The following is a 27,427-nucleotide window of genomic DNA, read 5'->3' on the forward strand; positions in this document are numbered from 1 at the left end:
ATTGAAGGCCGGGATCCCTCTGAACAACGGCACGGCTGGAGAGCCGGCCCGGGTGGCTGCTGAGCTGTGTCTGCTGGGCCAATCCAACCCCCGGGACACCCCCGAGCCCCTCCCGCCTGCCCCGGGAGTCCCGGGGGTCCTGGGGGTCCTGGGGGTCCTGGGGGTCCTGGGGGTCCTGGGGGTCCCGTCCATCCACCCCTCAGGCCGCCCTGCGCAGCCTTAACTCCCCATTTCCTCCTGCCCCACAGCTCCGGGGAGAAGCCGGGCTGTCCCCATTCCTCACTGACCTGTCCCCATCCCTGTCCCCGTCCCCATCCCTGTCCCCATCCCTGTCCCCATCCTCATCCCTGTCCCCATCCTCATCCCTGTCCCCATCCCTGTCCCCAATCCTCATCCCTGTCCCCATCCTCATCCCTGTCCCCATCCTCATCCCTGTCCCCATCCCTGTCCCCATCCCCATCCCTGTCCCCATCCCCATCCCCATCCCTGTCCCCATCCCTGTCCCCATCCCCATCCCTGTCCCCATCCCTGTCCCCATCCCTGTCCCCATCCTCATCCCTGTCCCCATCCCTGTCCCCATCTCCACCCCTGTTATCCTCACCCGTGTTCCCATCTCCAGTTGTCCCCACTCCCACTCCTGTCCCCATCTCCGTTCCTGTCCCCTGTCGCCATTCCTGTCCCCTTCCTGCCATCTTGTTCCCATCCTTATCCCCGTCCCCATTCCTGTCCCTTGTCCCTGTCCCTCTCCCCATCCCTGTCCCCATCCTTGTCCCTGTCCCCGCTCCTGTCCCCTGTCCCCTGCTGCTCCCGCTGTCCCGTGGGGCTCTCCACCCGTGACCGCGGATCCCAGGGGGTTCAGGGCTGCGTTTTCCCTCTTCAGGGGTCCCCTTTTCCCTCTTTCCCCACCCGCAGGTGTCGGGAAGGACCCAGAGCTGCCGGAGCGGGGACAGTGTCGCTGTCACCCGTCCTTCGGAGCGGTGTGGGAGCGGCGGGTGGCACCGAGCCCCACCGGGAATGGAAAATATTGACGGGAGCCGAGCTGGGCACCTGCCAAGGGAAGCGGCCGCGGCAGAGCCAAATGCCTCGGTGGTGGCTGCAGGGGACACCGGGACTTCCCCAGGCACAGCGGGGTCAAGGACAGGTGCCGGGAAGGCCTGGCCTCGGGGTGGGCACGGGACGGGCTCGGCTGAGCCCCCCGGGGGTCTCAGAGCACCCCAAAACCAGGGGGAGAGAGGGGACCCAGCCCTCATCGTGTCACCCCTCCAACAGCGACACCAGAGTAGGGGAGGACCCCAATTACCCCTCCCCTGTGTCCCCCCAAACCCCACGGCAGGAGCGTGGCCCCCCCCACCTTGTCCCTCCATCCCCACACTTGTCCCCGGTGTCCCCACCCCTGCCACGCTCCTCCCGTGTCCCCCCATCTCCTCTCCCCGTGCCCCACGTCCCCTCCACGTGTCCCCCGTCCCGTCCCCGGCTCCGGGTCCCCCTCCCCGCCCCCGGCCCGCCCCGGTTCGGTGCCGCCCCCGCGGGGGTGGGGAGGGCTGCCAGGGCGGAGCTCCCGGAGCGGAGCCGCTTCTTTGGATAAGAGGCGCGGGCCCGTGTGCCGGTGGAGCGTGTGAGGGCAGCGGCACCGGCGGGGCGCGGAGCATCCCCCCCTCACCCCACGGCGCTTTTCGGCCTTTTCTGGCTGTTTTCGGGTGTTTTTTGCGGGGTTGGTTTTTTTTTTTGTTGGTTTTTTTTTTTTTTTCCCCACACTCCTTGGCTGTCCCAGAACCGCCGCCGCAGCTCGGGGACCCCCACCCGGGACCACCGAGCATGGAGGGGGCGGCGGGAGCCCGGCCAGGCGGGCAGCGCTGACCGGAGCCGCGTCCCGGGGCCGCCGCCGGCGGGGACCCCCCATGAGCGGCTGAGCGGGGCCGGTGCCCCCCGCCCGTCCATGGGCGCGCTGGAGCCGGGCACCGGAGCCCCCCGGGCCGCCGCCCCCATGCTCAGCACCGCCGCCAGCCTCGCCAAGGAGCCGCCGGGCCCCCGGGACGCCGCCGCCGCTTTCTTCGGTGATGGCGGGGGACCGGAACCGGGAGCCCCCCCGCTCTCTTACGGCGCTCCCGGCGGTTTCGGCGGCCGGTTCCTGGGGCCGTGCCCGCCCTACCGGGCTCCGCCGCCTCCCGCCGCTCCGGTGGAAGGTTACGCGGGTGCCGAGGGCGGTTTCGGCGGCGGGGGGGGCCCGCTGTGCCCCCCGCTCTGTGCCCTGCCCGGCTACAGGGCGGCCGGGAAGGTGCAGGTGATGCTCAACAATTACCCGCTCTGGGCCAAGTTCCACAAGCACCAGACCGAGATGATCATCACCAAACAGGGCAGGTGAGCCGGGAGGACCGGGAGAGAGCTCTGGGGGAGGACCGGAGAACCGGGGGGAACCGGGGCTGGGGTGCGGCGGGGAACCGGGAGGGACTGGGATGCGCTGGAGAGCACCGGGACGGAGCGGGAATGGGGATGGGAGGGGACAGGGAACTGTCGCAAGACGCGTGAGGCAGCGCAGGGGACCTGAGGGCACCGAGGGGGACCTGAGAGCAGCGGGGACAGAGACCGGCAGCGCCACCCGGACCCGCACGGGCACACCGGGGGTGGCGGGGGTCCGGTGTGGCACGGGGGGTGCGGGGACACCGGCAGCGAGGGGGGTGGGACAGGCCGGGGGGGGCTGAGGGGGTCTTGCCTCGCCTCCCTAAAGAGCTGGGAGGTGTTTGTGGAGCTGGGGGTGCAAGAGGGGGCTCCCCTTTTCGAGAAAAGCCTGGGAGGAGGAGGCGAAGCACCCCAGACATGCCCCGGTGCTGTTCGCTCGTGGGAAGGAGAAAAGGGTCTGGGGGTGTCCCCGCGTGTATCAGGGAGGGACAGGGGACTCGGTGACAGGAAGGTGGCAGAGGTGGTGTCGCTGCCAGGGGTCTGCGGGCGGCTTTGATCCGGCCCCAACCCACGGGCCGGATCCGGAGCTCGGCGCTGCAACAAGTGGCGAGGAGCTGCTGTCACCCCGCAGCGCCGTGCGAGGGTGGGTGACACCCCCGCCGCTCCTGTCCCCTCCGAGGGGTGAAACCCCCCGAGGGTGGGTGACACCCCCGCCACTCCTGTCCCCTCCGCGGGGTGAAAACCCCCCCGCCCCACGTGTGACCAGGGAAGGGGGAGCGTCCTGGCCACGTCTTGCTTGCCAAAAGCGCCTTTGGTGTCGCCACAGCCCTCGCTGTCCCCTCCGTGTCCCCTCCGTGTCCCCTCCGTGCCCGCGCTGCAGGTTCCCGGGGCTGGGAGAGGGTCGGGGGGGTTTTTGGGGGGGTTTTTGGGGGGTTTTGGGGGGGTTTGGGGGGGTTTAGAGTTATCCCCACCTCTGTCGAAACCTCACTTTGGGGGGTCTGGGTGCCACGCGGGGCCTGTGGGGGTCCAAGGCTCGCGGCAAGGGGAGCCCAAAATGCTGAGCTCGTCCTTCATCCCCACACTGGGGTGATGAGGATGAGGGGGAGCCGGACCTGGCTGCGCTTCGGGCGCCACAATGGGATCAGGGAATGGGATCACTGGGATCACTGGGAATGGGATCACTGGGATCACTGGGAATGGGATCAGGGAATGGGATCACTGAGAATGGGATCACTGGGAACGGGATCACTGGGAATGGGATCACTGGGATCACTGGGAATGGGATCAATGGGATCACTGGGAACGGGATCACTGGGAACGGGATCACTGGGAATGGGATCAGGCTGGGAATGGGATTGGCGGGAATGGGATCACTGGCAATGGGATCACACCGGCAATGGGATCAGGTTGAGAATGGGATCACTCTGGCAATGGGATCACTCTGGCAATGGGATCACTCTGGCAATGGGATCATGGTGGCAATGGGATCACTCTGGGAATGGGATCGCTCTGGCAATGGGATCACCGGCAATGGGATCAGGTTGAGAATGGGATCACTCTGGCAATGGGATCACTCTGGCAATGGGATCATGGTGGCAATGGGATCACTCTGGCAATGGGATCACTCTGGGAACGGGATCACTCTGGGAACGGGATCACACCGGCAATGGGATCACTTTGACAATGGGATCATGGTGGCAATGGGATCACTCTGGCAATGGGATCACTTTGACAATGGGATCATGGTGGCAATGGGATCATGGTGGCAATGGGATCACACCAGCAATGGGATCATGGTGGCAATGGGATCACTCTGGCAATGGGATCACTCTGGCAATGGGATCACTCTGGCAATGGGATCACTCTGGGAACGGGATCACTCTGGCAATGGGATCACTCTGGGAACGGGATCACAGCAGCAATGGGATCACACTGGCAATGGGATCACTCTGGCAATGGGATCACTCTGGGAACGGGATCACTTTGACAATGGGATCATGGTGGCAATGGGATCACTCTGGCAATGGGATCACTCTGGCAATGGGATCACTCTGGGAACGGGATCACACCGGCAATGGGATCACACCGGCAATGGGATCACAGCAGGGCTCACACAGAGCTCAGCCGCCACCAGACCATCCCGAGGGGCTCCCCAAAATCTCTGCCCAGGGGGAAACAGAGCCACGTCCCCCCGCCGTGCCCTCAGCAGCTGGCACAGCCCCCCCGCAGCCCCCCCTGCCCAGCCCCATCCCCATCCCCGAGCCCGGGGGGTCCCTTTCTGCCCGGCCTCGCCCCCCGGCTCGCTCGGCCGAGGGACAGATGGTGTCACTTCGATGCTGAGCCCGACCTGCTTAATGTGTTGGAAGTCTAAACACGTTAGGGCCGCTTGGTTTGCCACGGCCCCGCTCCCAGCGCCGGCACGGACCGGGTGACACGTCCCCAGTGCCACCCTAGGGGGGTGACACGTCCCCAGTGCCATCCTAGGGGGGTGACACGTCCCCAGTGCCACCCTAGGGGGGTGACACGTCCCCAGTGCCACCCTAGGGGGTGACACGTCCCCAGTGCCATCCTAGCGGGGTGACACGTCCCCAGTGCCATCCTAGGGGGGTGACACGTCCCCAGTGCCACCCTAGGGGGGTGACACGTCCCCAGTGCCATCCTAGGGGGGTGACACGTCCCCAGTGCCATCCTGGGGGGTGACACGTCCCCAGTGCCATCCTAGGGGGGTGACACGTCCCCAGTGCCACCCTAGGGGGGTGACACGTCCCCAGTGCCACCCTAGGGGGTGACACGTCCCCAGTGCCACCCTAGGGGGGTGACACATCCCCAGTGCCATCCTAGGGGGGTGACACGTCCCCAGTGCCACCCTAGGGGCTGCCGGGGACCCCAAACCCGTGCTTGTCACCCACCGTCCTTCAGGCCTTGCAGGAATGTGCTGAAATTCTGCTTTTTGGGGTTTTTTTCTCCTCTTTTTCCCAGCTGGGTGCTGGGAGCTCTCCCTGCTGTGTCGGGGTCTGGGAAATTGGGGTGGCCCCACAGCTCCCGTCCCCCCCCGCCCTGAAACCTGGCGATTTTGGGGGGTTTTCCCCCCTTTTCTCCTCTTTTTCCCAGCTGGGTGCTGGGAGCTCTCCCTGCTGTGTCGGGATTTGGGAAATTGGGGTGGCCCCACAGCTCCCGTCCCCCCTGCCCTGGCGATTTTGGGGTTTTTCCCCAGCTCCATCCCCCCACGATGAGGGGGCTGAGTGAGGGGGGGCTCGCTCTGTGCAGGGGGGGCTCGGGGCGAGCCCGGCCCGTGGAGAGCGTCAAAGTCAGAGCCACAGAACATCCGCTTCCCCCAGCCCGAGCCGCTCGGCGTGCAGGGCTGCTGAGACAGGAAAAACCCCAGCGCGGGGCTCCAGGGGACCTGAACCCCAAAAAGGGGACACGAACCCCGAAACGGGGATCCGAGGGGGACCTGAACGCCAAAAAAAGGGACTTGAACCCCAAAAAGGGGATCCGAGGGGGACCTGAACCCCAAAAAGGGGATCCTAGAGGGACCCAAAACCCAAAAAGTGATCCGAGGAGGGACCTGAACCCCAAAAAGGGGATCCGAACCCCAAAAAGGGGACTTGAACCCCAAAAAGGGGACCCGAGGAGGGACTCGAACCCCAAAAAGGGGACCCGAGGGGGACCAGAACCCCAAAAAGGGGACCCGAGGAGGGACCTGAACCCCAAAAAGGGGACCCGAGGAGGGACCTGAACCCCAAAAAGGGGACGCGAGGGGGACCCGAACCTCAAAAAGGGGATCCGAGGGGGACCTGAACCCCAAAAAGGGGATCCGAACCCCAAAAAGGGGACTTGAACCCCAAAAAGGGGACCCGAGGAGGGACTCGAACCCCAAAAAGGGGACTTGTACCCCAAAAAGGGGACCCAAGGGGGACCAGAACCCCAAAAAGGGGACTTGTACCCCAAAAAGGGGATCCGAGGAGGGACCCGCACCCTAAAAGGGAGACCCGAGGGGGACTCGAAACCCAAAAAGGGGATCCGAGGGGGACCCAAACCCCAAAAAGGGGATTTGTACCCCAAAAAGAGGACCCGAGTGAGGATCAGAACCCCAAAAGGGGATCCGAGGGGGACCCAATCCCCAAAAAGGGGATTTGTACCCCAAAAAGAGGACCCGAGTGAGGATCAGAACCCCAAAAGGGGACCCCAGGGGGACCCGAACCCCAAATCAGGGACCTGCCAGGCTGGGGGGCTCTGGGGCAGGACATGGGACACGTTCCCACCCCGCCGGTTCCTCAGCGCTGATGGGGTGCAGCCCCCCCCGGGACCCCCGGGGAGGATTTGGGGCTGGGGGCTGGCTCGGGGACACGGTGACACTGGGGTGACCCTTGCCAGGCGCTGCCACCTTTCCTGCCGTGCCTCACTGTCCCGAGCCACCCCGACATCCAAACCCAAATTCCTGCCGCTTTCCCACCCTGTCCCCGTCCCCCCCCCGGTCCCCCCCGGTCCCACCCGGTCCCCCCGGGTCCCCCCCGGTCCCCCCGGTCCCCCCGGTCCCCCCCGGGTCCCCCGGGTCCCTCGGGGCTCTCCAGCTCAGGATTTGTGTGGAAACCCCCAAGGACTCTCCGGGCACGGGGAATTCCTGCCCTGGGGTTCTGCGGCCGAGCCGCTGCACTTTGGGGTGACGCAGGTCCCGTCCTGGCATTTTGGGGGTGCTCAGGGGCTGGCCCTGACTTTTGGGGTGTCACGGGGCCTGCCTTTGCCTTTTGGGGTTACACAAAGGGGTTTTTACCTTTTGGGGTTACACAAAGGGGTTTTTACCTTTTGGGGTTACACAAAGGGGTTTTTTTTGCCTTTTGGGGTTACATAAAAGTTGGGTTTTTTTGCCTTTTGGGGTTTTGCAGGGATCCCGGTGTTTTGGGGTTACATGAAGGGGGGTGTTTTTACCTTCTGGGGTTACACAAAGGGGGTGTTTTTACATTTTGGGGTTACCAAAGGGGGTGTTTTTACCTTTTGGGGTTACCAAAGGGGGGTGTTTTTACCTTTTGGGGTTACCAAAGGGGGGTGTTTTTACCTTCTGGGGTTACACAAAGGGGTTTTTGCCTTTTGGGGTTACACAAAGGGGGTGTTTTTACCTTTTGGGGTTACACAAAGGGTGTTTTCTTTGCCTTTTGGGATTTTGCAGGGATCCCGGTGTTTTGGGGTTACATGAAGGGGTGTTTTTACCTTTTGGGGTTACATGAAGGGGTTTTTGCCTTTTGGGGTTACACAAAGGGGTTTTTGCCTTTTGGGGTTACACAAAGGGGGGGTTTTTACCTTTTGGGGTTACCAAGGGGGTGTTTTTACCTTTTGGGGTTACACAAAGGGGTGTTTTTACCTTTTGGGGTTACCAAAGGGGGGTGTTTTTACCTTTTGGGGTTACACGAGGGGCTGGCTTTGCATTTTGAGGGGACGCAGGGGTTGGCTTTGCCTTTTGGGGTTACATAAAGGGATGTTTTTACCTTTTGGGGTTTTGCAGGGATCCCGGTGTTTTGGGGTTACCAAAGGGGGGTGCTTTTACCTTTTGGGGCTACGTGAAGGGATTTTTTTACCTTTTGGGGTTACACAAAGGGGTGTTTTTACCTTTTGGGGTTACCAAAGGGGGGTGTTTTTACCTTTTGGGGTTACCAAAGGGGGGTGTTTTTACCTTTTGGGGTTACATAAAGGGGGGGTTTTTACCTTTTGGGGTTACACAAAGGGGTTTTTGCCTTTTGGGGTTACACAAAGGGGTGTTTTTACCTTTTGGGGTTACACAAAGGGGTGTTTTTACCTTTTGGGGTTACCAAAGGGGTGTTTTTACCTTTTGGGGTTACCTCAGGGGATTTTTTGCCTTTTGGGGTTACATAAAGGGTGTTTTCTTTGCCTTTTGGGGTTTTGCAGGGATCCCGGTGTTTTGGGGTCACACGAGGCTTTGATTTGAGGGGTGGCCGAGCACGAGGAGGGGACACCAGAGCTGGCAGCGCCCTTTGGGGACACTCGGGGCTGGGCTGGGGACACGGCGTGCCCGGCTGGCAGCTGTGTCCTGCTTGTCACCGTGTCCCGCTGAGCTGGGACATGGAGCCTGTCACCCACAGCGGGCAGCGCAGATGTGCTGTGCAGATGTGCAGATGTGCAGTGCAGATGTGCAGATGTGCAGATGTGCAGTACAGATATGCAGATGTGCAGATGTGATTGTGCAGATGTGCAGTACAGATATGCAGATGTGCAGTACAGATGTGCAGATGTGCAGATGTGCAGTACAGATGTGCAGATGTGCAGTGCAGATGTGCAGATGTGCAGTACAGATATGCAGATGTGCAGTACAGATATGCAGATGTGCAGTGCAGATGTGCTGTACAGATGTGCAGATGTGCAGTGCAGATGTGCAGATGTGCCGCACAGCTGGCCAGTGGCACCGGGGCTCGTCCTGCTGTGTCACCGTGCCGTGCACTGGTGTGTCACCATTCCATGTCACCATTCCATGTCACCATTCCATGTCACCATGCCGTGCATTGCTGTGCCACCACTGTGCCATGTCACTGTGCCATGAACTGGCGTGTCACCATGTCATGTCACCGTGCCATGTTTTGGTGTGTCACCTTGCCATGCACTGGTGTGTCACCGTGCCATGTCACCGTGCTGTCCATTGTCGTGCCACCATACCATGCAGTGGTGTGTGACCATGCTGTGTCACCCTGCCATGCATTGCTGTGCCACCACGCCATGTCACCACGCCATGTCACCAGCTGTGCCATGTCACCGTGCCATGTTTTGGTGTCACCGTGCCGTGTCCAGCAGCTGTGCCATGTCACCGTGCCATGTTTTGGTGTCACCGTGCCGTGTCCAGCAGCTGTGCCATGTCACCGTGCCACCCCGCCGTGTCCCCAGCCCCACACCTGTGCCCCACCGCCGTGCAGCAGCGGGGGTTGGCACATGTCCCCCGCGGCCGTGGTGGCTCCTGCGGTCCCCGCGCTGCCGTCGGGGGAGGAGGAGGAGGAGGAGGAGGAGGAGGAGGAAGCTCAGGAAGCCGCAGCCCCCCCGTGTCTGCCAGGGGCTGCCGAGGCTCCGCTCCTGGGGGGGTTTTGAGCTCCTGGACCTCCTCTCCTTCCCCCCGTGTCCCCCCCAGCCACCGCAGTGTCCCCAGTGCCACCAGCCGCTCCCTCGCTGTCCCCGTGACGCCCCGAACCCCCAAACAAACCCCTCAGCGGGTGAACCCAGCGCTGCCCACCCGTCCCTTCCGAGGGGGGCACCTCCCAAACCGCACCTCCCAAAGCCCCGGGGAGCCGAGGATTTAAAAATAAAGGCGAGGCGAGCGCGGTTTCGGGTCTTGCCCCCACCCAGCCGTGCCCGGCCGGGCCCGTGCGGTTTCCCCGCGGCAGCAGCAGCGTGTGAGCGCCGAGCCGAGCCGGGCAGCGCCGGGGAACGCGCTGTGAGAGCAAAAGCCATAAAAAAACAACCCCAAAAAGCCGCTTTTGTTGTTTTTTTTTAATCTTTTTGCACCTTGCAGCAGCTGGGCTTGGTGCAGAAGCCGCGCTGGGAGCCGGGCCCGGGGGTGGCCGGTGCCTCGGCTCGGGGCTGCGGCGGCTCCCAGGCGGTTTTTAATGCGGTTGTATTTTTTTATCGGCGGCTGGAACCCCCCTTTCCTCCGTGTGATCGCTCCAGAGGAGACGGGAGCCCGCGGGGGAGGCTCCTTTGGGGACAGAAAAGGGGAAAACGGGGTCTGGGAGGGCTCGGGGATGCTCAGGAGCGCTGCTGAACGCGGGGAGCGCCTCCTCACCACGGCCGCTTTCTCCTTTATCTTTTTATCTTTATCTTTTCATCTTCTTTTTAGTCTCCTTTTCATTCTCTTTATCTTTTTGGTTTTAGTCTTCTTTATCTCCTTTTTCTTCTCCTCCTGATTTTTTTCCATTTTTTCCCTCTTCTTTTGTCCTTTTTTGTTCTCTTCTTTTTTTATTCTTCTTTTTCTTTTGTTCCCTTTCCTTTTTTTCTTTTTCTTAATCTTCATTTTCTTCTTTTTTTTTTTTTATTTTTTTTATTTCTCGTTTGTTTCTTTCTCTTTCTATTTTTTTCCTTTTTTTTTTTTTTTTTTTAATATTTTTTTCTCTTTCTTTTTCTATTCCCCACTCTCTCGCAAGGGCAATTTTGAGTCAGCCACCACCCGCTGAATTTTTCTTTCCACTGCTCTTCCCCCGGCGCTGCCCGAGCCCCGTTTCCTGGGGGGGCCAGGGCCGATCCCCCCCCCCCGAACCCCCCCATTTTTCCCCTCGGGAATTCGGGGTGAATATTCCCGGTGCCCGGGGGATCCCCGTGTCCCCCGGGCGGGGCTGGGGGGGGTCCGGTGACATTAACGGGTGACATTGCAGAGTCGGGGGGTCGCTGGTGTCCAGCTCCGGCCATCGGAGATCCAGAAACTCCCAAAATTCCACGGCTGGGGAGGCCAGCGAGCCTCAGCTGGCCACTGGGGGCCACTGGGGGCTACTGGGGGCTACTGGGGGCCACTGGGGAGACTGGGGGCTACTGGGGGCTATTGGGGGCTACTGGGGGCTACTGGTGAGACTGGGGGCTACTGGGGGCTACTGGGGAGACTGGGGGCTACTGGGGGCTACTGGGGGCTACTGGGGGCTACTGGGGAGACTGGGGGCTACTGGGGGCTACTGGTGAGACTGGGGGCTACTGGGGGCTACTGGGGAGACTGGGGGCTACTGGGGGCTACTGGGGAGACTGGGGGCTACTGGGGGCTACTGGGGAGACTGGGGGATACTGCGGGCTACTGGGGGCTACTGGGGAGACTGGGGCTACTGGGGACACTGGGGGCTACTGGGGAGACTGGGGAGACTGGGGCTACTGGGAGCTATTGGGGCTACTGGGGGCTACTGGGGACACTGGGGGCTACAGGGAGCTATTGGGGACACTGGGGGCTACTGGGAGACTGGGGAGACTGGGGGCTACTGGGGACACTGGGGGCTACTGGGGCTACTGGGGCTACTGGGAAACTGGGGCTACTGGGGCTACTGGGAAACTGGGGCTACGGGGGGCTACTGGGGGCTACTGGGGCTACTGGGGCTACTGGGGGCTACTGGGGAGACTGGGGGCTACTGGGGAGACTGGGGGCTACTGGGAGACTGGGGACACTGGGGACACTGGGGACACTGGGGAGCTACTGGGGGCTACTGGGGCTACTGGGGAGACTGGGGGCTACTGGGGGCTACTGGGGGTAACTGGGGGCTACTGGGGTTAACTGGGGGCTACTGGGGGTCACTGGGGAGTCTGGGGGCTACTGGGAGCTACTGGAGGCTACTGGGGGAGCCTGGGGCGAGTGATGGCCAGAGCAGGGAGCAGAGCTGCCGCAGCCCGGATTTGAGGGGACACCCGGGTGACACGCGGGGTGCAGCCCCCCGGGGTGGGGGGTGGCAGCTGCCACCCCGTGGTCCCCCCCGGTCCCACCGTGTCCCCTTCCTGCCCTTGGCGCGGGCTGGCGCCCGGCCCGAAATAGCAGCGGTGTTGGTTTCCGATCCGGAAGGTGCTTGGGGAGGGGGAGGAAGATACCGGGGGAGGGGGGGGCTCGGCCCCCACAGCAGCCCCCCAGCTGCCGGGGTCACTCAGCTCCTCACGGGCACCCAGCCCGGGGAGCAGCAGCAGCAGCAGGAGGAGGAGGAGGAGTGTGAGAGCACCGCGCTGCCTCAGTTTCCCCATCACCCACCCCGGCGCTGCCCTGCGCACCAAGGGCCGAGCGGGGAGAAGCGGGGGGTGACGGTGTCTGTGTGTCTGTCCCCTCCCCAGGCGCATGTTCCCGTTCCTCAGCTTCAGCGTGTCGGGGCTGAACCCCGTGGCTCACTACAGCGTCTCCGTGGACGTGGTGCTGGTGGACCAACACCACTGGCGCTACCAGGGCGGAAAATGGGTGCAGTGCGGGAAAGCCGAGGGCAACATGCCAGGTACCGCGCTTGGGGGGGCTCCCCGTCCTCTTCCTCACCCTCCCGGGGCTGGCGGGGTGGCGGTGACCCCCTGGCCGCTGTCCCCTCCCGCAGGGAACCGCCTGTACCTGCACCCCGACTCGCCCAACACGGGCGCGCACTGGATGAGGCAGGAGGTTTCCTTCGGGAAGCTGAAGCTCACCAACAACAAGGGAGCCTCCAACAACGTCGGGCAGGTGAGCGGAGGGGGTCCCGCAGCCCCCCGTGACCCCCCCAGCCACCCCCCCGGCCTGACGGCTCGGTGCCCCCCGTGTTGCCCACCGCAGATGATCGTGCTGCAGTCGCTGCACAAGTACCAGCCGCGGCTGCACGTCACGGAGGTGAGGGAGGGCGAGGGGGAGGAAGGCTACCCCTCCCCGCACACTCACACCTTCGCCTTCCCCGAGACCCAGTTCATCGCCGTCACCGCCTACCAGAACGCCGATGTGAGTGCGGCACCCCCTGCCAGTCCAGAGCCCCCTCCCCAAAATCCCCCGGCTCACAAAAACTCCAGGAATGCCCCCAGCATCCTCTCAGAAAGCAGTGAGGGTGTCCCGGTGTCATCACAGCAACCCCAAACCTCCCCCCAGGGCAGCCCCCCAGCACCCTCCAAGGTGTCCTGAGCTTCAGGAAAACCCCGCTGGCCTCCCTGCTGTCTGCAGCATCCCTGAGACCCCCGGTGCATCCCCTCGGCATCCCGGGGGCTCCCCCTGCATCCCCTCGGCATCCCGGGGGCTCCCCCTGCATCCCCTCAGCATCCCGGGGGCTTCCCCTGCATCCCCTCGGCATCCCGGGGGCTCCCCCTGCATCCCGGGGGCTCCCAGTGCCGCCCGTGTCCCCTCAGATTCCCAGAGCCTCCCCCTGGACCCCTGCAGGCCCCTCCTGGACTCCCCAGTGCCCCCCCCCCCCGACTCCCCTGAGCCCCCTGAGCCCCCCTGCCCCGGCGGAGGGTGGGATTCTGCTGGGATGGGGGTGAAAGGGACAGCGTGGGGACATCCCGGAGCAGGGAGCAGCTGGGGGCAGCCCCCTCCCCATCTCCACATCCCCCCCCCCCCCAGATCACCCAGCTGAAGATCGACCACAACCCCTTCGCCAAAGGATTCCGGGACAACTTTGACTCGTGAGTGCCGCCCCCTCCCTCCCGTCCGCCGCTCCCTGGGGGAGGAGGGACCCCCCCCCAAAAAAACCCCAACCCCTCTCCGTGTGTTTCCCCCGCACCTGCAGGATGTACACGGCCTCGGAGAGCGACCGCCTGACCCCGTCCCCTCCCGAGGCTCCGGGCTGCCAGCAGCTGCTGCCGGCCCCTCGCTTCCAGCCCTTCCTGCCCGAGCAGTACCCGCTGCCCCCGGGCCGCTTCTTCGGGGGGGAGCGGGGGGCTGCGCTGCCCCTGCCGCCCCCCAAAGACCCCCCTCACTGGTATTTCCCCCCGCAGCAGCCCCCCGCCCCCGGAGCGCTGGAGTTCGGCGGCTACGACGGGGGGTACGGGGGGGGCAAACTGGTGCCCTACGGGGTGAAACCCTTGGCGCTGCCCCCCGCCCCACACCCGCCCCTGCCCTACTACCCCGAAGGGCCGGGGGGCTTCGGGGTGACGGGGGGCTGGAGCCCCGGGCAGTACGGCCCCAAGGGCGGCGCCGCGGCTCTGGGCTGGTACCGGGAGCCCCGAGAGGAGAAGGGGAAGGAGGCGGAGGGCTGGGCCCCCGAGCCCGCCGCCGCTGTGGCCTCGGGGGGCTCGCCGGACTCGGGGCTGTACGAGTGCAAGCGGCGGAGGGTGTCCCCGTACCCCTCGAGCACCGAGAGCTCCCCCCCGGCCCGCAACGGCGACCTCTACGACAAGGAGCCGGTCACCGACGGGGGCTACTACGGCTTCTACTGAGCCGCACCGGGGGGCGGGGGCTCGGAGACCCCCCCCGGGCGCCCCAAATCGGCGTGCGAATGGCTCCCGAGTGCACCCTCATCTCTCCGTGCCGGTTTTAGCACCCAAATCCCGGCAGGACTGGAGCGGAGCGGGGGGCTCGGCCTGAACCAGCCCCCGGTGCCACCCCGGCGGGGCGGCGGGGGCGAGCGGGGAGGGGATGGGGGTGCTGGGGGGTGCTGGGGGGTGCTGGGGAGCTCTTTTCTTGGTGTCGGTGGTTTTTGAGGGGGGAGGGGTTAATGCTGGAGTATTTATTGAGCCCCCCTCGCCCCCCGGCCGGTGTGGGGCGGGGGGGCAGCAGCATATCGCAATAAAGGGGAGGCTGTGGGACACGGCTCCGCTCATTTCAGTGCGGGCGGGGAGGGAAACTGAGGCACGGGGGAGTGTGGGAGGGACTCGCGCACCCCCAGCCCCATTTGGGACGGGGTGGTGATGGAGGGGGAGGGGGGAAGGAATCTCTCTGCACACCCCAACTCTTCACAGCCTTTATTAGCGCAGCCCCTGTGCATAATTTGGGGGGGGGGCAGTGGGGTCTTCCCGCCCGCGGGCACCCTGCGACCCCCTAAACCCTCCCCTTTTACCATCGTGTGCCCCCAGGGCAGGGGGGCACTGCCAGCTGTCCCCAAGGCTCTGCCCTGGGGCGGGGCGGGGCTGGGGGGGCATCGCCAGCACCCCCCTCCCGTTTTTACATCACAGTTTTATGGAAACACCGGCAAAAACGGCTCGGAAAGGCGGTGGGTGAGGGGGTGTGGGGGGGGTGGGATTCTGGGGGGGACCAGCCCCGCTGCAGGGCACTGCTGTGAGGAGCTGGGGGGGCTCTGCACCCCCCGGGTTTGGGGGTGGCTACCAGAGCACGGCGCTGTCCAGGTGGGCGAAGCCGGGCTCCAGGCGCAGTTTCCAGTAGGTGTTGTTGGTGACCCACGACTCCTTGCCGCTGGCATCCGTCACACGCCTGCCGGTGGGGTGGGGGGCACGGTGGGGACCGCCGGGGGGGTCCTCCCATGCCCTGAGAGCCCCCCCGGAATGCCCCACACTCCTCCTCCGAGCCATGAGGTCTCCCCAATCCTTTCAATCCTCCCTGAACCACGCAGAGGCCCCTCAGGACTCCCACGGGGGGCTTTCCCCATCCCCTGAATGTCCCCTTAAAGACCCCCTCCCCATGGGGGTCTCCCCATTCCCTTAAAACCCCCGCACCCCCCGAGCCATGGGGCGCTCCCAGGACTCCTGGGAAGGGTCTCCACATCCCCCCGAGCCAAGAGGCGCCCTCAGGACCCCCAGGAGGTCTCCCCACCCCAGGAGAGCCCCACATCCCGCTGATCCCCCAGCCCTGGGAGCCCCCCCGGACCTGAAGAAGCGGGCCTGGTGGGTGATGTTGTTCTCCTCCATCACTCGGCGCCGGTCCCGCTGCAGCTGCTCGATCTGGCGCTTCTGCGCCTCGGCCGCCGGCACGTTCCCCTCCTCCAGGTACCTGCGGGTGGGGGGACACCAGGACGTGGCCGTGAGGAGCCGGCCGGCCTCACCCCAGCCCAGCCCCGCGTTCCCGGGGCGCCGCTGACCGCTGGTCCGGCCGCAGGCGAGTGTCCGTGGAGGGCAGGACCCTGCGGAGCTCCGGGGTCAGCTCGTTCAGCTCCAGCGCGAACTGGGTGAAGCCGTAATTCCTCTCGTGCTCGCGGGGCATGGGGTCTGCGTACCGGGGAGGGGTTTGGGGGCGCTGAGAGACCCCTCCCCGGCTGGGGTAACCCCCTCGGGGTGGTCTCCCCGGGTCCTTACTGGCTTTCCAGACGCACTGGCCCGGGGCGGGCCCGCGGTGCAGCCCCTCGTGCCACTTGCCCGCCAGGCGCTCCACGGCCGTCCCGCTGCGGCTCAGCACGGCCCCCTGAACCTCGTTGGCCCCCGCGCCCCAGTACCGGGCCTGTGGCCACCGGCACCTGAGCGGGGGCGACCGGAGCCGAGGGAGGGGCCGGGAGCGAGGGGTGGGGTCAGCGGGAAAGGGCGGGGCCATGGGGAAGGGTGGGAGAGGGCGTGGCTATGACAGGGTGGGGTCACTGAGGCAGGGTGGGGCTATTGGGAGAGGGCGTGGCTATGACAGGGTGGGGTCACTGAGGAAGGGTGGGGCTATTGGGAGAGGGCGTGGCTATGACAGGGTGGGGTCACTGAGGCAGGGTGGGGCTATTGGGAGAGGGCGTGGCTATGACAGGGTGGGGTCACTGAGGAAGGGTGGGGCTATTGGGAGAGGGCGTGGCTATTGGGGAAAGGGCGGGGCTATGATAAGGTGGGGTCATTGAGGCAGGGTGGGGTCCTGGGAAGGGGCGGGGCTATTGGGAAAAGGGTGGGGCCAGGAGTGATGGGAGGAGTTTTCTGGAAACTGTGCGGTCATTGGGGGTCTTTGGGAGAGGGCGGGGCCATGGGAAAGAGGTGGGGCTATTGAGAAAGAGTGGGGGCTACTGGGAAAAGGGTGGGGTCATGAAGAGGAAGCTTCTGGAAAGGGTGGAGTAATTGGGAAGGGGTGGGGCTACTGGGAAAGGGTGGGGCAATGATGGGTGGAGTCACTGGGAAAGGGTGGGGCAGTGATGGGTGGAGTCACTGGGAAAGGGCGGGGCAGTGATGGGTGGAGTCACTGGGAAAGGGTGGGGCAGTGATGGGAGGAGTCACTGGGAAAGGGCGGGGCAGTGATGGGAGGAGTCACTGGGAAAGGGTGGGGCAGTGATGGGTGGAGTCACTGGGAAGGGTGGGGCAGTGATGGGTGGAGTCACTGGGAAAGGGTGGGGCAATGATGGGTGGAGTCACTGGGAAAGGGCGGGGCAGTGATGGGTGGAGTCACTGGGAAAGGGTGGGGCAGTGATGGGAGGAGTCACTGGGAAGGGGCGGGGCTACTGGGAATAGGATGGGCCAGGAGCGATTGACAAATTGGGGAAGGGTGGGGCACTAAGGGGGCGGAGCTACTGGGGGAAAGGGCGGTGCTATTGGGAAGAGGTGGAGCCATAAGTGAGGGGTGGGGCCAGACAAGGGGCGGAACAACAACACAGTGTTTAATTACCAAATCAGCGCTGGGCTAATTAACCTGAAGGGGGCGGGGCCAGGGGTGTAATAATTCAGAGGGGGTGGGGGTCAGGGCAGCGTGTGGGCGGAGCCTGGGCAGGAAGGGGCGGGGCGTGGCGGGCACACCTTGCAGAAGGTGAGCTTGCAGTGGTAGGAGGCGTCGCGGGTGTTGCGGATCAGCACCTCGCCGTAGTGCTCGATCCAGCGCGGCCCGCTCAGCACGTTGTGGATGCACGTGGTCACCTTGTTCCACTCGTAGTGGTCCCCGGTCCTGCGGCCACCGCGCTCGTGGGTGGGCACGGAGGGCCGAGGGGCGCGGGGGGGTGGGGATGGGAGGGGTCCCACCTGCCGGGGTCTCACCTGGGCAGCTGGACGTTGACGGTGCCCATGGGGACGATCTCCAGGGATTTGCCCCAGAATTTGTTCTTCCACCTCATGTCTGGAGGCGCAGGAGGAGGAGGAGGTGAGACCCCCCCCAGTGCCCCCCACCCTTCGGGGGGACCCTCCCGGTGCCCCCCCGGCGGGCGCTCACCTTGCCAGAAGATGAAGTTTTCAGACTCGGCGTGGCAGGCGGAGATGGGAGGGTGGTGGGAGACCTGTGGCGGGGACAGGGGGACAAGGAGGGACATTCCAGCGCCCCGTCCATCCCCGGGGTGTCCCCCCAGGGCCCCCCCAGTGCCCACCTGCTCGCTGATGAAGCGGAAGCCGCGGTCGGGCCGCACGCACTCGTAGGTCTCGCCCAGCACGGGGTTGAAGGGTTTGCTGCCCGCCCGGTAGTAGGTGGAGGCGTAGGCGGACACGGCGAAGGCGGCCACGTACACCTGTCACCGCGGCCACCGCTGTCACCACGCCCGGGACGGGCACACGCGTGTCCTGCCCCGTTCCCGTGAGTCCCGGGAGGTCCAGGTGTCCTCCAGCACCTCTGAGCCCACTCAGTCCCCAAACTCTCCCTGTCCCGCCATGGCCTCGGGCTCCCCCGTGTCCCCAAAATCCCCAAACTCTCCCTGTCCCCACAAGGCCTTGGGCTCCCCCGTGTCCCCAAAATCCCCAAACTCTCCCTGTCCCCACAAGGCCTTGGGCTCCCCCGTGTCCCCAAAATCCCCAAACTCTCCCTGTCCCCACAAGGCCTTGGGCTCCCCCGTGTCCCCAAATTCTCCCTAAAGCACCCCAGACTTCCAGTGTCCCCTGAGTTCCCCCCGCTCCCACATCCCCTGAGCTTTTCTGTGTCCCCCAGATCCCCTCAAGCCTCAAAGCTCCCCAAGTGGCCCCGCGGTGTCCCCTCGGTGTCCCTGCACTGTCCTCTCGGTGTCCCCACTGTGTCCCCACGTTATCCCCACAGTGTCCCCTCGGTGTCCCCGCGATGTCCCCTCAGTGTCCCCACACTGTCCCCACACTGTCCCCGCGCTGTCCCCTCAGTGTCCCCTCAGTGTCCCCGCGCTGTCCCCGCGCTGTCCCCTCAGTGTCCCCACGCTGTCCCCGCGCTGTCCCCTCAGTGTCCCCACACTGTCCCCACACTGTCCCCGCGCTGTCCCCTCAGTGTCCCCTCAGTGTCCCCGCGCTGTCCCCGCGCTGTCCCCTCAGTGTCCCCACGCTGTCCCCGCGCTGTCCCCTCAGTGTCCCCACACTGTCCCCACACTGTCCCCGCGCTGTCCCCTCAGTGTCCCCTCAGTGTCCCCGCGCTGTCCCCGCACTGTCCCCTCAGTGTCCCCACGCTGTCCCCGCGCTGTCCCCGCACTGTCCCTACGCTGTCCCCGCACTGTCCCCACGCTGTCCCCGCGCTGTCCCCGCGCTGTCCCCGCACTGTCCCCGCGCTGTCCCCGCGCTGTCCCCGCGCTGTCCCCTCAGTGTCCCCACGCTGTCCCCGCGCTGTCCCCGCACTGTCCCTACGCTGTCCCCGCACTGTCCCCACGCTGTCCCCGCGCTGTCCCCGCGCTGTCCCCGCACTGTCCCCGCGCTGTCCCCGCGCTGTCCCCACACTGTCCCCTCAGTGTCCCCACGCTGTCCCCGCGCTGTCCCCACACTGTCCCCTCAGTGTCCCCACACTGTCCCCGCGCTGTCCCTGCTCACCAGGCGCTGCCGGGGGTCCCGGGCGCGGCTGGCCCTGTCGAGCAGCGCGCTGTACTCGAGCTCCTCGCAGAGCCTCTGCAGGGTGTTGAGCGGCTCGTTCAGCTGCACGGGCAGCGCCACCCGGGACAGGTCCTTGCCCACGCTGCTCCTCAGGAGCCCCCACAGGCTCACGTCCCCCGAGGGCGCGGGGGGAGCGGGCAGGCGGCTCCTCCGCCGCGGGTCCGGCCCCGGCAGCTCCAGCGGCGGCTCCAGCGGCGGCGGCTCCGCCGGCACCCCCGGGCGCTCCGCTCCTGCGGGCAGCGGCGGTGGGATGGAGCCGTGACCCTCGAAACCCTCCCCGGTGAACATCTCCCCTCGAATCCCTCCCCTCGAAACCCTCCCCGGTGAACATCTCCCCTCGAACCCCATCCCTCGCACCCCTCCCCGGTGAATCCCTCCCCGTGAACCCCTCCCCGGTAAATCTCTCCCCGGTAAATCCCTCCCCGGTGAACACCTCCCCTTGAATTCCTCCCTGGTAGATCTCTCCCCGGTAAATCCCTCCCCTCGAACCCCATCCCTCGCACCCCTCCCCGTTAAATCTCTCCCCGGTGAACATCTCCCCTCGAATCCCTCCCCTCGCACCCCTCCCCGGTGAATCCCTCCTCTCAAACCCCTCCCCTCGAATCCCTCCCCATTAAATCTCTCCCCTCGAACCCCTCCCCGTTAAATCCCTCCCCGGGGAATCCCTCTCCGTGAACCCCTCCCCTTGAATTCCTCCCTGGTAGATCTCTCCCCGGTAAATCCCTCCCCTCGAACCCCATCCCTCGCACCCCTCCCCGTTAAATCTCTCCCCTCGAACCCCTCCCCGTTAAATCCCTCCCCGGTGAATCCCTCTCCGTGAACCCCTCCCCGGTGAACCTCTCCCCGGTGAATCCCTCCTCTCGAACCCCTCCCCTCGAACCCCTCCCCTCGAACCCCTCCCCGGAGCTGTCCGGGAGCACACCCGTCCCCTCCGTTCGCTGTTCCCCGAATTTCCAGAGCCCCCCCTTCCCCCGCCTGCCGCCGCCGCACGGCCCGGCCATCACCGGGCAACCGTGGCACAGCCGGGAGGCTGCAAAAACCGGGATCGGCCCCGTCCGGCACCCCCAAACCAGGACACGGCCCTTCCAAAACTCCACCGCTGCCCACGCCCTCGCCGGGGCCCTCCCCGTACCCGTCGGGGGGCGGCCCGGCCCCCCCGGCTCGGTGGCCTCCTCGCAGACGCTGGTGGTCACCTCGCTGATGCACGACTCGTCCTCCGAGGGCTGCGGAGGCGCAGGGACCGTCGGCGGCTTCGGGGGTCCCGGGGGGATGGGGGGGATATGGGGGGGACCCCACAGAGGAGTGGGGCGCTACTGGGAAGGGCCCCCCCCGAAAGGGTGGGATGAGCCCCGGGGTGCTGGGATGGGCTGGGGGTGTCGGGATGGGGAGGGGGGGGTGGGTGTGGGTGGGGGAGCAGCGGCGGGGGGGCACCGGCAGCTCCCGACCCCCGCCACGGGGCTCAGAGAGTGCGGAGACCCCGAGGGAGGGCAGGGAGGGGGCTGCGGGGGGCTGGGGGGGACACGGGGAGCGGGGGGGGTCCCGGGGCTGGGGGGGACACGGGGAGCGGGGGGGGTCCCGGGACTGGGGGGGACACGGGGAGCGGGGGGGGTCCCGGGGCTGGGGGGGACACGGGGAGCGGGGGGGGTCCCGGGACTGGGGGGGACACCGGGAGCGGGGGGGGTCCCGGGGCTGGGGGGGACACGGGGAGCGGCTCCCGGGCCGGCTAATGAGTTGGGGCGGGGGAGAGAGAGGGGGGAGATGAACCCAGAGCAGCGAGGGGTGGCAGGGGGTCCTCAGAGCCCCTCACCCAGCAGAGCCCCTCACCCAGCAGAGCCCCCGCACCCAGCAGAGCCCCCGCACCCAGCAGAGCCCCCCACACCCAGCAGAGCCCCTCACCCAGCAGAGCCCCCCACACCCAGCAGAGCCCCTCACCCAGCAGAGCCCCTCACCCAGCAGAGCCCCCCGCCCAGCAGAGCCCCCCACACCCAGCAGAGTCACCCGCACCCAGCAGAGCCCCCCGCCCAGCAGAGCCCCTCACCCAGCAGAGCCCCCCGCACCCAGCAGAGCCCCCCCCGCCCAGCAGAGCCCCTCACCCAGCAGAGCCCCTCACCCAGCAGAGCCCCCCGCCCAGCAGAGCCCCTCACCCAGCAGAGCCCCTCACCCAGCAGAGCCCCTCACCCAGCAGAGCCCCCCACACCCAGCAGAGCCCCCCGCCCAGCAGAGCCCCCCGCACCCAGCAGAGCCCCCCGCCCAGCAGAGCCCCCCACCCATCAGAGCCCCTCACCCAGCAGAGCCCCTCACCCAGCAGAGCCCCCCGCACCCAGCAGAGCCCCCCGCCCAGCAGAGCCCCCCACCCATCAGAGCCCCTCACCCAGCAGAGCCCCTCACCCAGCAGAGCCCCTGCACCCAGCAGAGCCCCCCGCACCCAGCAGAGCCCCTCACCCAGCAGAGCCCCCACACCCAGCAGAGCCCCTCACCCAGCAGAGCCCCCCGCACCCAGCAGAGCCCCTCACCCAGCAGAGCCCCCGCACCCAGCAGAGCCCCCCACCCATCAGAGCCCCCCGCCCAGCAGAGCCCCCCTCACCCAGCAGAGCCCCTCACCCAGCAGAGCCCCCCACACCCAGCAGAGCCCCCCGCCCAGCAGAGCCCCCCTCACCCAGCAGAGCCCCCCGCACCCAGCAGAGCCCCCCGCACCCAGCAGAGCCCCCCTCACCCAGCAGAGCCCCCCGCACCCAGCAGAGCCCCCCTCACCCAGCAGAGCCCCCCACACCCAGCAGAGCCCCCCGCACCCAGCAGAGCCCCCCTCACCCAGCAGAGCCCCCCGCACCCAGCAGAGCCCCCCTCACCCAGCAGAGCCCCCCACACCCAGCAGAGCCCCCCGCACCCAGCAGAGCCCCCGCACCCAGCAGAGCCCCCCGCCCAGCAGAGCCCCTCACACCCAGCAGAGCCCCTCACCCATCAGAGCCCCCCGCACCCAGCAGAGCCCCCCACACCCAGCAGAGCCCCCCGCCCAGCAGAGCCCCCCGCACCCAGCAGAGCGCCTCACCCAGCAGAGCCCCTCACCCAGCAGAGCCCCCCGCACCCAGCAGAGCGCCTCACCCAGCAGAGCCCCCCGCACCCAGCAGAGCCCCCGCACCCAGCAGAGCCCCCTCACCCAGCAGAGCCCCGCACCCAGCAGAGCGCCTCACCCAGCAGAGCCCCTCACCCATCAGAGCCCCTGCACCCAGCAGAGCCCCGCACCCAGCAGAGCGCCTCACCCAGCAGAGCCCCTGCACCCAGCAGAGCCCCGCACCCAGCAGAGCGCCTCACCCAGCAGAGCCCCTCACCCATCAGAGCCCCTGCACCCAGCAGAGCCCCGCACCCAGCAGAGCGCCTCACCCAGCAGAGCCCCTCACCCATCAGAGCCCCCCGCACCCAGCAGAGCCCCCCACACCCAGCAGAGCCCCGCACCCAGCAGAGCCCCCCGCACCTCGTTCTCAGAGGAGCTGGCGGAGAGGAAAACCTCGCAGGCATCGAAGAACTCGGTGTGGGAGTCGGCCAGCGAGACGATGCTGCGGTTGGAGAGCTGCTGCTCCCGGCCCTTGGCGGGCAGCGCGTCCGGCTGCGGGGACAGCCACCGGCTCAGCCCCCAGCCCGGGGGGCCCGCAGCACCCCCAGCCCGCCCATCCCACCCCCCTGACCTCATCCGGGTGCAGCGAGGCGAAGGAGTCCAGGGTGGTGTCGGAGGAGACGGAGAGGGAGTGGAAGCGGCGCAGGGCGGGCTGCGGGAAGGGGGAGGCTGAGCCGAGCCGGGGCAGGGCTGACAGGGACGGGGGTCACCCAGCACCCTGCTGAGACCCCAAGAGCAGCACCCCAAGGTCCCGTGTGGCTCCTCACCCCGGCGGTGCCGGCGCTGCCGGGGCGCGGGGCCGGACACTGCCTGTCCAGCGCCAGCCGCATCTCCTCCAGACGGCTCCTCTCGGCCACCAGCGCGGCCACCACGCTGCTGAGCGAGCCGTGCACTGCCGGGGGACACGGGCGGCACTCGGGTCAGCACCCCAAAACCCCCCTGAGAACCCCAGCAAGGCTCAGCCCCGCCCGTCCCGTCGCACCTTTCTGGGCCAGGACCCAGAAGCTGCGCTGGAGCTGGCTGTACTCCGGGGGGAGGCCGAAGGGCAGCTGGCTCTGCGACGACTCCAGGTAGCGGGACAGGTTGGGGACAGAGCCGTGCAGGCGGCCCACCTGGGGGGACACGGGGGTCACCTGGGGGGCTCCGAGCCCAGGCGGTGGCAGAGCCGGGGCTGGGGGGGTCCAGCTCACCCTCACCCTGCCGATGGTGTCGTCCTTGGCGAAGCTCTGCGTGCACCAGATCTTGGTGGTCCTCCGGCCCTTCTTCGGCCTCTCCGTGGCGGCCGAGGGCTGTGAGGGAGAGGAGGGGGCTGCAGCCGGACCCTCCCCAGGAAGGGGGGGCCACGGGACCCCCTGAGCCGGCTGTCCCCTCTCACCTGGCTGCCGGAGATGAGCGGGGCCGAGGGGATGCGGTGCAGAGCCTCCAGGTGTTGGAGCATTCCCGTCAGCTCCTGCAGCTTGGCCTGGCACTCCGACAGCTCTGCCAGGGGCAGCGGGGTCAGCGAGGGGGTCCGGGGCACCCCCCCGGCCCTGCCCGCCCCCTCGGGCCCCGCTCACCGGCCGAGCAGCGCTCCAGCCCCTCGCTGTCCTTCAGCCAGGCGTCCACCTTGTCCCGGGAGCTGGCCAGCGTGGACAGGGCGGGGGCACTGCCCGAGGGCAGGATCCGAGTCCACTGGCCCTGCAGCGGGGCACAGAGGGCATGGATCGCTGTCAGGAGCCGCTTGGCCGGGCTCTGCCTGGCGCTGTCACCCTGAGCCGTCACCCCGAGCCATCACCCTGAGCTGTCACCCCGAGCTGTCACCCCGAACTGTCACCCCGAGCCATCACCCCGAACTGTCACCCTGAGCCGTCACCCCGAGCCGTGACCCCGAGCCGTGACCCCGAGCCGTCACCCCGAGCCATCACCCTGAGACGTCACCCCGAGCCGTGACCCCGAGCTGTCACCCCGAGCCGTGACCCCGAGCTGTCACCCCGAGCTGTCACCCCGAGCTGTCACCCCGAGCTGTCACCCCGAGCCGTCACCCCGAGCCATCACCCCGAACTGTCACCCCGAGCCGTCACCCCGAGCCATCACCCCGAGCTGTCACCCCGAACTGTCACCCCGAGCCGTCACCCCGAGCTGTCACCCTGAGCCGTGACCCCGAGCTGTCACCCCGAGCCATCACCCCGAGCTGTCACCCCGAGCTGTCACCCCGAGCCGTCACCCCGAGCTGTCACCCCGAGCTGTCACCCCAAACTGTCACCCCGAGCTGTCACCCCGAGCCGTCACCCTGAGCTGTCACCCCGAACTGTCACCCCGAGCTGTCACCCCGAGCTGTCACCCCGAGCTGTCACCCACCTGCGTGTTTGTCCCCGCGGGACCCCCCGGGGGACACAGCTCCGGCCGCTCGCCCTGGTGGTGGCTGCAGAGGCTGCTCACCCAGCTGGAGAACAGCTCCGGGGACTTGATCTGGGGGACACGGGCGAGTAGTGGGGGACACGACCCGATGTCCCCAACCCTGTCCCGTCCCAGCTCCAGCCCCACAGTGGCACCTTGAGGTGATAAATGTTGTCCTCCGTGTCCAGGTCAACCCTCTGCGCCTTCTTGTTGACGGACATGACGGACTGCCGGACATCGATGGCGCCGTGCAGTTTGCCCTTGAGGACCTGGGGGAGCCCAGGGACGCCTGTCAGGGGGGGACCCCCCCTCCTCAGGGGGGCCACGGGGGTGTCCCCAGCCCTGAGCCCCCCCGGGGAGGCTGCGTGGCCACAGCCAGGGCACACACTCACGTCCTGCCGCGTGGTGGAATATTTCAGGATCCCGTTTTCCAGCACGAAGTACCGCTGGGGACGGAGGGGAAAGCGTGGGGGGGTTTTTTGGGGGAGGGGGTTCAGCCCCTCCAGCGACCCCCCCCCCTCCAGCCAAATCCAGGACCAGCCGGGATGACGGCTCCTGGCGCCGGCTCTGCCGTTTACCTTGTGCCAGCCCTTGAGGGGCCATTTCCTCTTCTTGAGCAGGTACCCCTCGTGCCGCTGCGGCCGCTGCCCGGGGCTGCCCCGGCCTCGGGGCTCCTCCACCACCTCCCAGCTCTCCGAGCCCTGCGGGGACGGCGTCAGCACGGCGGTCCCCGAGCACCACAGGCTGCTGCCCACCTCGTCCTCAGGCAGGGACATTTGGGGGTAAAGCCCCCCCCAAAGCCTCCCCCTGCTCCTTCGGAGCCCCCCCAGATCCAAATGCTCCGACCTGCTGGACGCTGCTGTGCTTGGAAGACACGGTGCTGTTGGAGCGGGACAGGGCTCTTTTCGGAGAGGACGGGTCCTTCTCGTGGCTGCCCATGGCCGGCGAGCAGAGGGGGCCGGGGGCACCGGTCCGAGCCCCCCCTCCCGTCCGGGCTGCGGGGCCGGGGGTCCGAGCTCGGCCGTCACGGCGGGAGCCGCTGCGGGGAGGGACCGGCGGGTCAGGGAGCTCCGGGACAGCGTCCGCAGCCTCACCGGGACAGGGGCTGGCAGGGACCCCGCTGTCCCCTGCTCCCGGGGGACCCTGCATGGCACCGCCGCCGGCACCCAGAAACTTCTGCGTGAGCCGGAGCCTTTGACCCGCCCAGCGCTATCTCGGCTGCGCCGCCCGCTCCGGGGTCAGAGTCCGGCCCCGCCGCCCCAGGGACCGGCTGCCACCGGGCAAGCGCGGCACAGCCGGGAGGGCGGCACCGGGGCAAAGACCGGGACCGACCCCTGCTCCATCCGGCACCCCCGGGCCAGGACACGACCCCTCCAAAGCCCGGCGCTCTCCCGGCAGGGCGTTTGCTCCCTTTGCCCTTCACGATTCCACGGGGGGAAACTGAGGCACGGGGAAGCTTCTGCTTGGCCCTGCCATCCCCTCTGGCGCTGTCCCTAAAGGGGCACCCGTGTGTCCCGGCCGCTGCTGCAGGGTGGATCCTGGGATAACCGCGGGACAGCGGCCAAGCCCCGGTACCGGTGATCACCGTGCCGGTAACCGGGGCACCGGGCACCGCCGTACCGACGGCCACGGCGCCGGTAACCACGGCACCGGCAGATAACCACGCTGCCGTAGACAAGCCGGCACCGGCCCCGGCGGCTCCGCGCCCCGCAGCTCCGAGGGGAGAGCACCGAGGGTCTCCGGGCTCCCTCCCGCAGGTGCTACCGGGGATGGGCACCGAGCTCCCGCACCGGAGCCGCGCTCTGCCGGTACCCCCGGGGGTCTCCATCCCCCGCGAGGGGAAAAGCCCATCCCCGTGTCCCCGCGGCGGTGTCACCCCTCGGGGCGGCGGGGGCCGGGGGTGGCGGGGCCGGAGCTCCGCCCGGTGCCCGTGGCCGGTGCTCACCTGGGCGGGCGGCGGGAGGGCGGCGGGGGCCGGGCGCATCCTGCCCGGCGGCGGCGGCGGCAGGAAGCGGAACACGGAGGGCGGTCCGGAGCCGCTCGGCTCTGCCCCCTGCTCCGTGGAGGACCGGAGCCGCCGGGACACCGAGAGCGCCCGCACGGAACCGGGGCAGCCCCGGGGAAAGGGGTCCCGGGAGAGGCGGCGCCGCGCGGGGGTCCCGGGGTTGGGCGTTCCCGGGGGGAGGGGGTCTCGAAGATCACCGACCCATGAGGGTCTCGGGGATCAGCGACACACCGGGGGGGTCCCGGGAATCGCCAAGCCGCGGGGGTCTCGGGATGGCTGAGGGTCTCGGGAGCATCATCCCATGGGTGGGGTCCCCAACCCGCGGGGGTCTCAGGAGCATCATCCCATGGGTGGGGACCCCAACCCGCGGGGGTCTCAGGATGGCTGGGGGTCTCAGGAGCATCATCCCATGGGTGGGGACCCCAACCCGCGGGGGTCTCAGGATGGCTGGGGGTCTCAGGAGCATCATCCCATGGGTGGGTTTGGGGGTCCCGGGAATCACCAGCCCA

The 27,427-nt window shown here is 67.2% G+C and overlaps 2 protein-coding genes across 5 annotated transcripts; one reads left to right on the top strand and one right to left on the bottom strand.

Moving 5' to 3' along the window:
* Positions 1 to 1,602: 1,602 nt before the first annotated feature.
* TBX21 (T-box transcription factor 21) lies at positions 1,603 to 14,394 on the top strand. The gene is made up of 6 exons (XM_086864445.1): positions 1,603 to 2,358; positions 12,178 to 12,332; positions 12,426 to 12,547; positions 12,638 to 12,796; positions 13,409 to 13,470; positions 13,575 to 14,394. The coding sequence occupies exons 1-6, from the start codon at positions 1,937 to 1,939 to the stop codon at positions 14,221 to 14,223; spliced, it is 1,569 nt and encodes a 522-aa protein (XP_086720571.1). The 5' UTR covers positions 1,603 to 1,936; the 3' UTR covers positions 14,224 to 14,394.
* Positions 14,395 to 14,733: 339 nt separating this feature from the next.
* On the bottom strand, positions 14,734 to 26,922 carry OSBPL7 (oxysterol binding protein like 7). 4 transcript variants are annotated; one of them, XM_086864432.1, is made up of 23 exons: positions 26,859 to 26,922; positions 25,760 to 25,952; positions 25,492 to 25,614; positions 25,306 to 25,359; positions 25,069 to 25,182; positions 24,875 to 24,985; positions 24,094 to 24,214; positions 23,913 to 24,016; positions 23,734 to 23,826; positions 23,520 to 23,649; positions 23,305 to 23,429; positions 23,109 to 23,189; positions 22,898 to 23,029; positions 20,561 to 20,651; positions 19,369 to 19,658; positions 17,985 to 18,122; positions 17,834 to 17,897; positions 17,662 to 17,740; positions 17,428 to 17,572; positions 16,033 to 16,174; positions 15,819 to 15,945; positions 15,608 to 15,730; positions 14,734 to 15,214 (listed from the first exon to the last, which is right to left on the bottom strand). In XM_086864432.1, the coding sequence occupies exons 2-23, from the start codon at positions 25,850 to 25,852 to the stop codon at positions 15,106 to 15,108; spliced, it is 2,589 nt and encodes an 862-aa protein (XP_086720558.1). In that variant the 5' UTR covers positions 25,853 to 25,952; positions 26,859 to 26,922; the 3' UTR covers positions 14,734 to 15,105. The 4 variants fall into 4 exon arrangements, with proteins under 4 accessions (XP_086720558.1, XP_086720556.1, XP_086720557.1 ...); XM_086864430.1 differs by having other exon boundaries at positions 16,033 to 16,190; XM_086864431.1 differs by having other exon boundaries at positions 23,728 to 23,826.
* Between the last annotated feature and the right edge of the window lie 505 nt (positions 26,923 to 27,427).

This window comes from Cyanistes caeruleus, chromosome 27, assembly GCF_971803275.1.
Source record: "Cyanistes caeruleus chromosome 27, bCyaCae1.hap1.1, whole genome shotgun sequence".
Taxonomy (NCBI): Eukaryota; Metazoa; Chordata; class Aves; order Passeriformes; family Paridae; genus Cyanistes; species Cyanistes caeruleus.